We start from the raw sequence: 14,691 nt of genomic DNA on the forward strand, positions 1-14,691 counted from the left end.
TTGTGTTTATCGAGAGAAAATGTGACAGTGAAAAGCGTTACAAGGCTAATGTAAATATGAGCGTTGTAATGCAAATATATATTTTTGCAACGACAGCAAATAAAAAACACACTCTTAAAAGTCTTAAAAAGATGCGATACAATCGTGTGCATATGCGTGCCTCTCGTACACGAAGAGAGATACAGAAAAGGAAGAGAGAGTGCGTTTTGGGGAGGAGAAGAGGGGGGGGGGGTGGCAAGCACTCGTGCCCCCCTCATCTCTGCGTGCACGACTCTCTCCTCCGCAGTGCACTGCTGGACAGCGCTGAGTGCGGAATACAGGAGAGCATAGGCGCGCATCCGCGAGCAAAGGGACGCGCTTCCGTATAGTCCTGAAGTCCCGACAGCAGTCATGCACGACAGCAGCACCTGCATGGACCTAATATGAACTGTCGGAGGGCTGATGTGCACTTCATGACTCACACTTACAGATATACAGTTTGAGAAGGAAGGAAATTATCAGACATGGAGACCTTGGTGTGGATCTTGATTTGTGGAGCGGTAAGTGTTGCATACCTCAGTCTACATCAGTCACTGTTCTCGCGGGGTTTCTGTCAGTATACAGGTGAGACATCTGGCGAACCGGTTTAGCCTTCGTGGTGCTCCGTTTCTCCTTATGCGCATCTGAAGTGCGCCTGCGGACACAACTGAACTTGTTTTCAGTTTTGTGGTTGTGATGACTAATCTCAGCTGCACGGTTTCTGGAGAACAGGTGTCACACTCGGTTTTATTTACATTTTACGCTTTAAAAATAATTTTCATTCATAGTCTACATATTACTTCAAGCAATTAATCAATCAATCAGTACTTGAAATACTAACTGTAACCAACTTTAATTTCCAAGTTAAGCGAGTTGCCTTTGCTACATCAGTGTAGATTCGTTCATTTTGACTGGCTTTATGTCTCACATATTATTTATTTTACTTCGTTTAGCCTATTTTTGTATGTTATATTAAGTGCGTTAAGAATAGATGACAGCTATGCTCTAATTTTGTTTTGTTTTGCTGTTGTGTATTTGTGCAATTGTGCCTCATCAAAAATATTTAACAAGAACGTACGCGGTGTTACACTTTAGCGGCATGTTAATAAAAAACAGTAAATCATTAACAACAATATTACTCTTAAAAATGAAAGTGCTTAAAATGTTAATGTATTTCTGACTATTTAACTTGTCAGTTGTAGTTAGTTGTAGTTAAAGCCAATTACCACATTGCCATAGTAAAAATGCTATAACTCGACATGGCACATAAGGGATGCGACTGACTGACGACTGATGCGACCCTCGGGTCCCCTACCTCAAGCCCTTTGTGACCCGCATCACCTCCAGTCTTGTAACACGAAGCAAATCAATTTACACACGCACACGCTCTCGACTAAACACAATTACAGCGTGACCTCTTTTCAATAATCTGATTTGGAAAATGGCAAACGGTGCCGGCAATTGAGTTTCATCCAGGTGCAGAGAGTCAGTGAAGAATCTGCGTTTGGAGACGCGCAACTGTTCGCAATCTGCGTCCCGTTGCACGTTACAAGAGATCTGACGCTGACAGAAACAACCCAGATGATGGCAAATAAGGCCATAACTTGTCTAGACTTGATATTTCCTGGTATTATGCTCATACGCAACTGTGTGTGGTTGTTAATTTGACAGTAAACCTGATAGGGTGCATAATAGTGCGTTTACAGACAGGTGCAAATCACTCAACAGCACAGTAATGATAAGGTCCAGACCTCACACACACACACACACGCACACACAGTACTCACACACATCCTGAGATGTGTTAAGCTTTGGGCATGCTTATAGTAGAGAGTCCATTACAGCCTGCCAAGTTAACTCAGCGGCACGCTTACTCAAGCGGATGTAAATTGAGAGAGAAAAAAGAAGGAAGAAGCGAAGAGAGAAAGAGAGAGAAAGAGAGAGAGTAAATGAAGGGGGTGAGCTGGCCGCTGTACCAGTGCATCTGTTTCTGAATGAGAACGAGTAAGGATGTGGCTAAGAGGAGGAGGGTAAGATGAGGAGGCCGCGAAGGGCGAAGAGAGTGAAGGTGGTGTGTGTGTTTGAGTATAGGCCAGGAAGGTAGATGATGGATGAGAGGTTTCCTATCTTTACTTTGATTGTGGGTCTAGATGGTGTTGTCTGAATTGTGCATAATTGTTATATGGCTTCTACTTAAGGATGTGTGTGCGTATGTGTGAGAGAAAGAGAGAGAGAATGTATGCTAATTCATTAATGAATGCAAGGAGAGAAATGTGCAGGGAGTTTAATTACCCTGTGTGTGAATGTGTGTGTGTGTACATGCTTGTTTGTGAATGTGTCTTTTGAATGACTCTGGAATCCACAGGTTAATGAATGAACCTGTGCTTCTTTTCACAGCAATATCAGACTGAAATTGTTTTACAAGGCCTACTCAGTTCTAGTAGAGCAGAGCAGGGTTACAGAAGCGAAAAAAATCCTACATATTGCCTCCATAGAGGAACAGCTTTTTTAGTGATAACATAAATCTTTCGAAACAAAGCCACTATGGGCCCAGAGATTGTTAAGTGGTGCACTATACACTTTTGCAAAACTAATGTGTGATTTTTTTTAAACTTCAGTGAAAAGATTTTCCTGTAAAGAACTATGTAATAATTCATCACTATGAGCCAATTGTTTTATATTGATCCATCTTTTGCAGTTTGCGATGCATTACGGGATTGGTTTATAGTATTTCCACATATACTGCATGTGCTGCAAATCAAAGAGTATAATGTCGTGATTCGTTTCACAGTTGGCTGGATAAAGGCTTAAAGCTCTATGAAAGCAATTTGTTTAAATCCCTATACGTGAGGGAAAAAATGTGAGGTGCCTCTTATGACACATAAACCTTTCAATAGCATATCAGCACTGAATGTGACCACATGACTTGACTGAACCAATTGAGAGAGAGAAAGATGAACAGCAGTAGTAAATTAGCACAAAGTGAACGCTGCATCCTCAATAATGAGCCCCTAAGTCCCCTTAAACGCACGCACTTGCCTCCAAGCCCAGAAATTTCCATAAACACCTGTGTTACAGTGCCTGTGTGTAAGGATGTTTATAATCCTCCGAGTTATTGTAAATACTTAACAAACGGAACAGGACCCGTGGATGAGGCAGCCCATATGGGAAGTGGAAGAGGCAGTGTGAGAGATCAGGGTAGGGCTTATGGGTGTCTTGGGTAAAAGGGTCTGTAAGATCCCGGTTTCCGAGACCTCAACGTGTGAAGTATGTGTAATCGTACCCGTGACAGTATGCGTGAAACAGCTGGACATACAATAGACATATGTATAACTCCAGCCTCCCAGCTCATCTTGCTTAACACACCCCTGCTTTTGGACACACCAGTGAAATGCAATCAGCCCAATATGTTCTGATGCAGCTGTTACCAGACTGTAGTCCACGTGCATCAAACATGCAGAAGCAGTTCAAGGACTGCGAGACATTAAGATGTGACATGCATTATGCAAATAATCTATTCCAATTTTCCATATTTATGCAGGACTGGTAGATTAAGTATTATTTAGTCTAAATTTAGATGGGCACCTCCTGAAATGACAATTAAAATGCATACCAATTTGAATGAATGCCCAGTGCAATTAGATATGCAAAACTGAAGCAAGGGCAATTAGGTATGCAAATATTACACAAATTATATCCCATTTGGTTTCTATTTTAAAATCAATGTAATTTAGTTCCCATTTTAATCTTAAATGTTTTAAATGTGACATATCATGGAAATCTGACTTTTTCCATGTTTAATTGCTATATTGGGGTCCCCAGTGCTTTTATTAACCTAGAAAATGTAATAAGATCATACCAGTAACTTAGTTTTGGTAAACTATTTTCTGCAAACATGTAAAAAATAGGTCATTGAAATTTGTCTCTCCTTGTGATGTCAGAAGGGGATAATACCGCCCCTTAATCTGTACTATCCAACCACGGCACTGCCATTTGGTGCAAAGATCGGCTCATTTGCATTTTAAAGGACACACCCAAAATGGCACATTTTTGCTCACGTCTACAAAGTGGACATTTTAACATGCTATAATAAATTATCAGTTGGGTATTTTAAGATAAAACTTCACATACATACTCTGAAGATAAAAAAAAAAATGAAATGTCCCCTTTAACCTTTTAAGCATCACCCCACCCTATTGAGTTAAATCTACACTCTTGGAGCTTTCAAACAATATACAGTTTGTCATGATTAGATAAGAATTCATATGCAAACATTGAAGTGAATGTAGTCGTCCTGCTGGTGGGACAGTGACATTTAGCAGAAAATAAATGTTTTGAGGCTCACTCTCTTCATAAATGAATCATTTACTCTCCATACATAATTTATTTTAAAAAACACTGTTGAAATGTCTATTCTGGAGGCTTAGACCTTTCCAACGATATATAGTTTGTAGTGATAGATTTAAATTGACATCAACAATATTAATGCAAACTTAGGTGTCCTGTATTCGGGACAGCGACGCTTAACAGTTTAAAGGTGGTGTTAAATGTTTTGGAGAATGCCAAAAAAGAAAGCAAAATGTCTGAAATCTAAATTGATTATAGCAACTAGTTAAAAGTAAAATACAAAATAAAACAAAATAACAAAAATACAGACATAAGCATAGGCGGAGTTTCACCTACTGAGAAACAAAGGTAGTGCAATAATTTGAGATTAACAATAGAGTGTGTCTTTATAGTTTTTAAGTTTGGTTTAAAGGGACACTTCACCCATTTGCATTAAGCTTTGTATAGAACACCAGTCATGTTTTTCAATGGTCGTGGATCATTTCCTCAGTTTCTGCTGAGAAAGGAGAAATACAGATTTTGCAGTGTTGCACATTCTTCTTTTAATTATGTAAAAATCATAATTTTGCCTCATTGAAAGCCGGAAGTCCAATATCTTTGTTGAGGGGGTGAGACTACAAACACCCTTTTCTCGGTCAAAAAGGGGTAACATTTTATTTCGATAGTCCACTTTAGACATTTTACTAATTACCAGTAACTTTGCAACTACTTATCAACTACCAATCTTTAGATAATTAGTAGACTGTCTGCTTAATATCTACTAACACTTTATTGTGATGATATCTCAACAGACATTCAACTGATCATAAGTATCTTTGCAGGTGCATGTCAACCCTTACAGTCTACTAATACTCTAATAACAGTTAGTTGACGTATAGTTGCAAATTATTGAAAGTTAGTTGAGATGTAGTTGCAAAGTTATTTATAGTTAGTAGAATGTCAAAAGTGGACTATCAAAAAAAAGTGTAACCCAAAAAGGCACCAAATTCTAAATGTATGTTCCATTTCGACTAGAAATATGCCACACTTTCAATAAAGATTAATGTTTCTATGGGTGAAATGCTCCTTTAAAGAGCACCAATTATCCAATTCACAATTTTACATTTCCTTTGGTGTGTAAGTGTGTATTAGTACATATAGTTAACATAATGCAAAAGGTACAAACCCCAAAGTAAAAGACGACGCGAGTTATCATCTCCAACGTAAAAGTTTTTTCTTGGACTAAAACAAACACACTTGTTTGTAGGCAACCGTTTACTTCCTGGGATTGTTGATGTAGACAAGACCGACATTATCATAATTCCTTCTGCTTCGGACTTAGCCTGTTAGCATTGCCTTGTGAGCGAATCTTTCAAACATGGTAAGGAGCATCACATTTCCAGCTGACGTCAGTGGTATTCAGGCAAATCACAACATACAGATTAGCTGGCCAATCAGGGACACAGAGCTTTTCAAATCAATGAGCTTTATACATGAATCAGTGCGTTTCAGGAAGAGAGGGAAATCTGGAGCTACAAAAATGTTCGGTATGTAGAAAATAATGTGTTTTTGAAACAAAACCCCGCGGACACATTGTAATATACCAAATACACAAAATAACTTTGTTTATAGCAACGAAATAGGTGCCTTTTAAATGAATTTAGACAAATAAAATACAATTTTTTATATTGTTATTTAATTAAAAGCTCAGACTCTGGCTTGCCCCAAACTCCGTCTATGCACCTAAGGCTGAGAAAATAGCTACAGTACAAAGCAAAGTTTAAAGGGGACATACCATGAAAATCTGACTTTTTCTATGTTTAAGTGCTATAATTGGGACCCCAGTGCTTCTATCAACCTAGAAAATGTGTAAAAGATCAACCCAGTAACTAAGTTTTGGTAAATCATTAGCTGCAAGCATGTAAAAAAATAGGTCATTAAAATGTGGCTCCACCTGTGATGTCAGAAGGGGATAATACCGCCCCTTAATCTGCACTATCCAACCACAACACTGCCATTTAGTGCAGAGATCAGCTCATTTGCATTTTAAAGGACACACCCAAAAACAGAAAATATTTGCTCACACCTACAAAGCGGCAATTTTAACATGCTATTATAAATTATATATATTTGATATTTTGAGCTAAAACTTGGGGACACCAAAGATTAATTTTAAATTTTTAAAAATACGTGTGAAATGTCCCCTTTAAATAGAGTCTATATATCACTCTAAACTATATGAATAATAACAATTCCTTACTATCTTACTAATTTACAGAATGATCAGAATATCGGTAAACAATGGGGTTATGCAGAAGAGAAACACATCTGACCTTCTATATATGTGATTAAGTAATACATTCCTGTCATTTCTCTCTGTCTATAGCTGGGGCTGGTGTTTGGCTCAAAACTAGAGCGAGCTGTGGATGAGGAGTGTGATTCGAAGCAGTACACTTTCAGTGGCGAGTGCTGTATTCAGTGTCCACCAGGAGAGGGAGTGATCAAAGAGTGTGGAGCCAAACAGACCGAGTGCAGTCAATGCCTGGACAGTAAGTACAACCTCTCATATTCATAGCCATAGGAACACCCACACATACATTCACAGTATGGACAAAATTGTGCACACACGCATGCACACAAAATAATATATGCACACTCATCTGTATGACAGCTGAGAGTAATTACACAATTAGCCGGATACGGTGTAGAAGCTGCTGTTTGTATGTGTGCTTGATGCTTTAATTAGGGCCAAATGTTCTCAGATATCAGATTCATAGTTATTGTTAGACAGAAAAAGAAAGAAAGAGAGAGAGAGAGAAATGAAAAGGATGGATCAAACCAAATCAATAGAGACACACTGTGCCCTTTAGGGGTATAATACTTTTAAAAGTATTTACCACAGTATGACCCTACCTGGATGACATTAGGTGCTATCTGTGCTACCAGAGACCAGTATCATACTGATAAAGATCTTCTATTGACTGGACCTTTGTAGCACAACTATTAAAATAAGAAAAAAGAATACAAATGAAGGAATTAAGTGAGTTTTTTTATTCATTGTGTAAGAATTCTCACTGCTTATTTTGCAATATAGTGACTCTATCCTATTTATTCTCTTAGTAAGAAAAACCTTCATGTCCTTCATGAGCTTTGAGGAGCACTTAGGACAACATGCCTGAAATAGAGAACGTCTTATATTTCAGGACAGGACACTTTACATCAATAACCTAAACGGTGCTTTTTTGTTTTTTTCCAACCGCATGGGATATAAATATCACTGGCAGTGCATATAATATTAGAACAGTACCTGCATTCGTTGTCAACAACAGAATCAACAAAAAATGAGCTTGTCCCATTTTGTGATCCTTGTGCCATTTTATTTGTGGTAAAGCTCTTACAGCCTTGCTCGTCCCCTCATCCTTTACACAGTCTAGACACAAGCATACATCAGCACCGCTGAAATATTTAGATGTTCGTTTTTTCTTTATCTATCCCCTCACACACACACCCATATACACACAAACACACGACAGTGTGTGTGTGTGTGTGTGTGTGTGTGTGTGTGTGTGTGTGTGTGTGTTACAAAGCTGAATGACACAGACCTCTCACAATCTCGGCCACTGTCACAGCCTCCATTTCAAAACAAATAAGCCCACTATCTATCACGTGTGATTTATTTAAAAAGACTGAATAGTATTTTTAGCTTGATTTAGAACATCCTGATCCTAGCAATGCCAAGGTCACAGGTTCATATACATCTCTTAAGAAACTCAATCAAAATCATATTACAGTATAGAGTCATTGGTTTCACTTTTTTTTACAGTACATAGACATACAATGTATTTACAGCAACATGGTAAATCCATGTACTTAAAGCGTCCATAACACACGCTGTTTCTGCGTATCTGATGTTAATCTGAAGTACCTATAGAGTAGTATTACATCCTTCATATCTCCGAAAAGTCTTTAGTTTGATCAGATTTATAAAGAATACAGATCAGCTTTAGCGATTCTTTCCGATAACGTCCAAAAAATCGGAAAGGAGGAGTTACGAGCTGCGGGAGGAGCGAGTCCGAGTCAACACTCTATACAACACTGACTGGATAACTTATAATTCACTACATGTTCGTGTCGTTTATATAATATGCACTTGCGCGCCTGTTTCCAACATAACACAGAAGTTACTTACCGCATGCAACTTATGACCCGGTTGGGACTTTTCAATGAAATCCAGCGTTAAACAAACACAGACACAAAACTCTACTGCCACCCCGGATAAACAAACTATATCCATTGTTTCCATAAAGCTGGCTTTCTTCTCCTTATATCCAAAAACACACTTTTTCTTTCGTGCCATTGTTGAGTTTTATATAAAACAAACATGTCACGTGAAGTGATGCCTGTACTTGGTCTGCGACTCGGCTCTCGCTGTCCCGCTGATAGACGTGTGGGCGTGGTTTTCCGGGGAAGTGCCCATTAAAAAAGAGATACGTATACTGCCCTACAAAGCTACAAACTACGCATTTGGTCAAAATTGAGTTAAGGTTTGAAATGGGCTTTGCGAGATCTGTCTTGTGACAATGTCTCCTGGTTAAATTTTGTCCCATTTCAGAGAAACGTGTGCCAAATTTGCAGTAACATGTTAGACTGGCTGAAGTTCAAAACGCATTTTTCTCAGTTTCAGTGTTTGCATAGTTATGGCACTTAGCCTTTGTAGGGCCGTATAGCTTACCCCTGAAACATAAGCACTTCCTGTAATAAAAAAAAAACTTTCCGTAACTTGTACAAGCCCTGGCGAAGTGCATTCGGCACAGAAATACTCTGTAACACGCCCAACTGCTTTTCTGATACTTTGCCTATGTTTAGCATAAGTGAAAAACTCAAACAGTGTTAATAAGTCAGAATGCATGAAATACCATTGAACACCCCCCCCCCCAAGATTAGGTTTAGTTCCGGTATCAGTATGTGGAACCGGACTGTAAAAACAAAAATGCCATAGAGTCAATTTAAATATAGTAAAATAAATCTGACTGTTTAGCATTTATCACAACTGACATATAAAGGAAATCATGGTGATGATATTTTGGGATAACACATTTGTGAGTCGTTTGGATAAAAGGGTCGGCTTATTTACTAAAATGCAAAAAAGAATTTGGGGGTTGAAATATAAGTGAATTATACAATTACACAGTACTGTGCAAAAGTCTTAGGTCACCATGCCAGAATTAGATTTGTTGGTTTTGCAATGTTGTAGTGAGCATATATAATTGTTTCTCAGTCTCTTTAATAGAATACATCCAGAAAATACAAGAAATGTGTATGTAGTATTAAAAACTGTATAAAAATGTAAACTGATCTGTCAAGTTTTTAGGGTAAATTCCCCTTCCACTTTAGCAATAGCAGAAAAATGCAGGATCTCTTAAATCTAAATAAAATTAAATCATAATTTCTAATTTAAAAAAAATTCTGCTCAAAAAGACCCAAGATGTGTTTAGTGCCAAGAGAGGTCACAATAAACACAGACGATGAATAAAAAAGTACATATTTCCTGTATTTTCTGTTTGTATCTTAATAAAATAGATAGAAAAATAAAAATGGATGGACATTAAAACTTCTAAAAAAACAAGTCTGGTGGTGGTGGCCTAAGACTTTTGCACCGTACTGTATATATGGACTGCAGGAGTAGTGCTGATCTGGAATCAGTCAGAGTGCTGTTTTAGACAGAGCAGACTAATGACTGATGGGCATTTGGGATATACCAGCATTAGATAATGATGCATTTAAGCACAGGCGATATCAGATGATCTGACCCATCCAGACAGAGGCTAATACAGCCTTTAAAGAGTGTGAGAGAGTAAGAGAGAGAGAGAGAGAGATGAAGAGATTGGTTAATGCTACTGAACATTTAAGCAGAACTGGAGCCGTTGCTGGTTTTATTGGTCTTCTGCCGCTCTTACTGGCCGTTCTACTGTTCCATGCAGCTTTGATTTGTTACTTTATTAGTATGACTGTTTCTTTAATACCGATCAACTTGTGAAAACCATGCAGAAATGCTGATATGGTTGTGATTAAAGATTAATAGAATGCATTGCGCAATGGATGTAAGTTCTTTGTTCATTTGGTATTAAGTTGCTTTACAGAATGTGCCAGCGAAATACTGGCAAACATCCATAGTGTGGAAACATTCATCCGTACAGTTCCCGAGAAGTGACAGCCAAGCAGAAAACGAGCTCAGAAAGAAAGATTTTATGCACCTGGCTGGTTTCTGGGTTATTTTGAAGGCATAACAACTTTAGGGAGATGCTAGCTGCACGTGGTAAAGCCTTGTTTACACTGTCAGAAGTTTTATCGCTGGAGGTCACCAGGTTGACTTTCGGATGGTCGCTGGAATACTATTTTAAAGGAATGAATTAAGCTCATCTTAAATTATTTTATAATTCCTGTCTATGTGGGAAGAATCAAATTATCCACAGTTAAAGGGGCCACGTCACAAGACTTTTTTAAGATGTAAAATAAATCTTTGGTGTCACCAGAGTAAACATGTGAAGTTTTAGCCCAAAATACCATACAGATAATTTATTATAACATGTTAAAATTTACACTTTTTAGGTGTGAGCAAAAATGTGCCGTTTTGGGTGTGTCCTTTAAAATGCAAATGAGCTGATGAAATTCAAGCACTGATCACAATGATGGTGGTTTGTTGCAATTGAAACTCAATTGTAATGTGAATTATTTTCTCTCTCTCTCTTTCTCTCTGCACTAAATGACTGTGGATAGTGCAGATTAAGGGGCTGTATTATTATAATAAGATCTCCTTATGACATCATAAGGAGTGACCTATTTTTTCACATGCTTGCAGAGAATGGTTTACCAAAGCTAAGTTACTGGGTTGATCTTTTTCACATTTTCTAGGTTGATAGAAGCACTGGGAATCCAATTATAGCACTAAAACATGGAAAAAGTCAGATTTTCATGACATGGCCCCTTTAAATTGTTTACTTCACATTTTGAGTTTCATGGAAGTCGTACGGGTTTGAACAACATCAACTTTGAGGCGGCTTGAGGTTTTTCGTTTACTCTCCTGACAAAAACAATAGTCTGTGATCAAACTAAAACAAACTATTTAGTACGTAGTGTAAACATAAACTAATTAGTACTTTTGCGTGGGCTGGGCTCTTTCCTGTTGTTTTAGTTAATGTTGCGCTATATGTGTCTGTTTATAATCAGTAGAGAGACGAGTTCAGGTGAATGCGACTGATCGTTCAATCTCTTCACGGGCGAATGCATGTACTGCGTATCGTTGTCACAACAGTTTTGGCTCACTACAAAGAGGACATGTTAAAAGGTAAACTCAAACGAGAAGGATAAAGTAAACTAAACGCTGACTGACATGTAACGAAATTACATGAAGATACATTTACATTTATTTATTTAGCAGATGCTTTTATGCAAAGTGTCTTACAGCGTTCAAAAGCAGATCTGACAGTGAAGAGTCCCTCATAAAATAAAACAGGAATATTATTTTACTGTATTTTACTTCTTGCTTAAGACTTTTGATCTAATAGGTAATACATTACATACCAACAAACTGAGATAATTTTTGTCTATATTGCCTAGTAGTAGATGGCCGATAAATGGACTGATGTTTAAAATATCCGCAGCAGAACGAGGTCATATTCATCCATTACTAATTAATGAAAGAGAGAGAGAGAGAGAGAGAGAGAGAGAGAGAGAGAGAGAAAGCGAGAAAGAGAGAGAGAGAGAGAGAGAGAGAGAGAGAGAGAGAGAGAGAGAGAGAGAGAGCGCAAACAGATGGGTTGAAAGGACTATTTGACAGAGCTGACACTTTTATGGCTTACCATGGCTTTCATCACATGACCCATATGTTTACCCATAATCCACAACACCTCATTTAGACCAGAGACTAGCACGCTCTTAAAAATAACATCATTTGTTGTGTCTTTGTGTGAAAGTATAAAACACAGCACCAACAAAAGATTATTTACTATGGGAGAATCGAAGGGTACATTCCAGCAGATAATAAAAACCAGTGGCATATTTGCTGACTTGTCAAGAGACAGCTGCAGCAGAAATCAGCACAACCCGTTCAAGCAGTTGTTTTGTGTGTCGCTAATGCCTTGATTATGGTAACCAAGTCATTAGCTTAAGCATCACCTGCACAACAAGAGCAAACATGACAGGAACAGAATGTTAAGTGTTATTCACTGTTCATTAGATGTCAAGAACAGCTTCCGATCACAATAAGACAGGTAGAGAAACACCTCGCCCTTAAGACAACTTATGAATTACCTGATTTGCTGGTTAAACAATCTGTGACCCTGTGTCTGTGAAAGCCATGCTAAAGTCTCATAATCTTATTAGTGATTTTAACATTGATTTTAATTTTTGTCATGACCTTAACTCTTTCCCCGCCAGCATTTTTAAAAAAAAGTTGCCAGCCAGCGCCAGCATTTTTCATGATTTTCACCAAAGTTTAATGCCTTTCAGAAAATGTATATAAACATACAATATATTAAATGAAAGAACAACCACTCTTCTTTCAAAAAATAAATAAATGTTTCATCCTACCTTCATTAGTTCTCTTTTTATCACCTCTCAAATATGGGTAGGTTTCTTCAAAAATACCAAATTTTGAGCAAAAAGCTGAGATAATTTCCTTTTTTTGAAGGACTTTTGATAGAGATCAGATGCAGGGGGATCTTCACAACTAACGCTGCGTTTACACCAGCTGCGGTAGAGGTGTCAAGCGCGAGTGATTTCAATGTTAAGTCAATGTGAAGACCCGTTGGCGTGCGTCTGGAGGTCTCGCGGCGTGGATGAGGCATTTGGTGTGGTAGACAACTAGACGCGCTAATTGAGCGTATGGCACGGTATGCGCGAATGGTGCATTTTGCGTTTGACGCGAATTTGCAACTGACGCCTGAGTTAAAAAAATTTAACTTTGGCGGACTTTCGCGCTGCGTCAACCAATCAAGAGCCTGCTTGCTGCTGTGGCGGCAGCCCCGCCCGGAGTCATTCATTCAGCATGAAGGCTTGATATTGCCCGTGAGCAGAGCTATACAACACAAGTTCTTATTTCTGGAGACAGGAATAAAAAGGACCTCGCTTGGAAGAGTGTTAGTGAGGACATTGAGCAACCTGGTAAGTTGTAATACACATTTCACTTTTAAGTCACGTGACGTTTATCGACCCGTGCCGTTTATTTTCCCCCTATACCAAATACAAATTGGTAACTCTCTCGATAAATGCGCAGTCAACATCAGTCATCTTGCAAACAGACAACCGCATAGCACTTGCCCCTCCCACAAGAAGCGAATTTTGCCTCTGACGCGCGTCTACTTCGCTTTAGACGTGTGAATGCATTAAAACGGCAAACTAGGCGCGTTAGACGCGATTTTGACGCCCGAAACGCGGTTGGTGTAAATGCAGCATTACACGGACATACCCCTAGACCAGGGGTGGCGAACGTCGGTCCTGGAGAGCCGCAGCCCTGCAGTTTTTAGCTCCAACCCTGATTAAACCTCACCTGTCTAAAGGTTTCTAGTAACTCTTTAGACCTTGATTACCTGTTCAGGTGTGTTTGATTAGAGCTGGAGCTAAACTCTGCAGGACTGCGCCTCTCCAGGACCGACGTTCGCCACCCCTGCCCTAGACATTTGCCCTAGGGCGATACTTTTGGGTTTTATAAGTTGCGGAGTTATCCACCTGGTGGATAATAGCGGTATTACGGAAAACCGGAAATAATCGTCATTGGCAGGGAAGCGTATTCTCTGAAAGTGTTAAGATACTCAGTTCTTTACATCATATAGGATGATTTTATGTAAAACAGTAAATAAAAAAATACTTTATTTGCGTTTTCACAGACTGGGTCACATATTTAAATGCACTTACTTGCATTGTGCACATGGGCATTTTAGCTCGTTCTCTTCCCATACCTGTAGAAATCACAAATCAGATCTCTTTAATACCTCAGCTGTTTCATCTAGGAAATTCTCCTGGTAGGAACAAGCAATTGATAGGCATGTCAGTCCTTTCATTAGTGAGTTTATGGGATTTCATTAGAGATTTCAGATGTTGTACAATTAACTTTAACTTTGCCTTTCGAATTGAAAAGCTCAGATGCAAAAGCCTCTAAGTGCATGTGATATGTTTTATGGTAAATTAGCACTTTTTATCAGGCTCTTAATGGATTCTGCCAACAAACTGGTATTTCTAAATGGCTTGAGGCCAGGATTAAGGAGATTTGATGCAAAAGTATTTGATGAATGTATAATACGTGCCAAGAACATTCAGTTAACTTCATTATCTAATTTTTGACAGAGGTGG

The 14,691-nt window shown here is 38.6% G+C and overlaps 1 protein-coding gene across 1 annotated transcript in view; it reads left to right on the plus strand.

Annotated features, from left to right (window-relative positions):
* Positions 1 to 243: 243 nt before the first annotated feature.
* ngfra (nerve growth factor receptor a (TNFR superfamily, member 16)) overlaps positions 244 to 14,691 on the plus strand; it is a 45,791-nt gene continuing 31,343 nt past the window's right edge. The window contains exons 1-2 of the mRNA XM_055194422.2: positions 244 to 539; positions 6,731 to 6,893. Of these exons, the coding sequence (XP_055050397.2) occupies positions 504 to 539; positions 6,731 to 6,893 (199 nt within the window). The 5' untranslated portion in view covers positions 244 to 503. The remainder of the gene's footprint in view (positions 540 to 6,730; positions 6,894 to 14,691) is intronic.

Source organism: Misgurnus anguillicaudatus, chromosome 19 (genome assembly GCF_027580225.2).
Source record: "Misgurnus anguillicaudatus chromosome 19, ASM2758022v2, whole genome shotgun sequence".
NCBI classification, from domain to species: domain Eukaryota; kingdom Metazoa; phylum Chordata; class Actinopteri; order Cypriniformes; family Cobitidae; genus Misgurnus; species Misgurnus anguillicaudatus.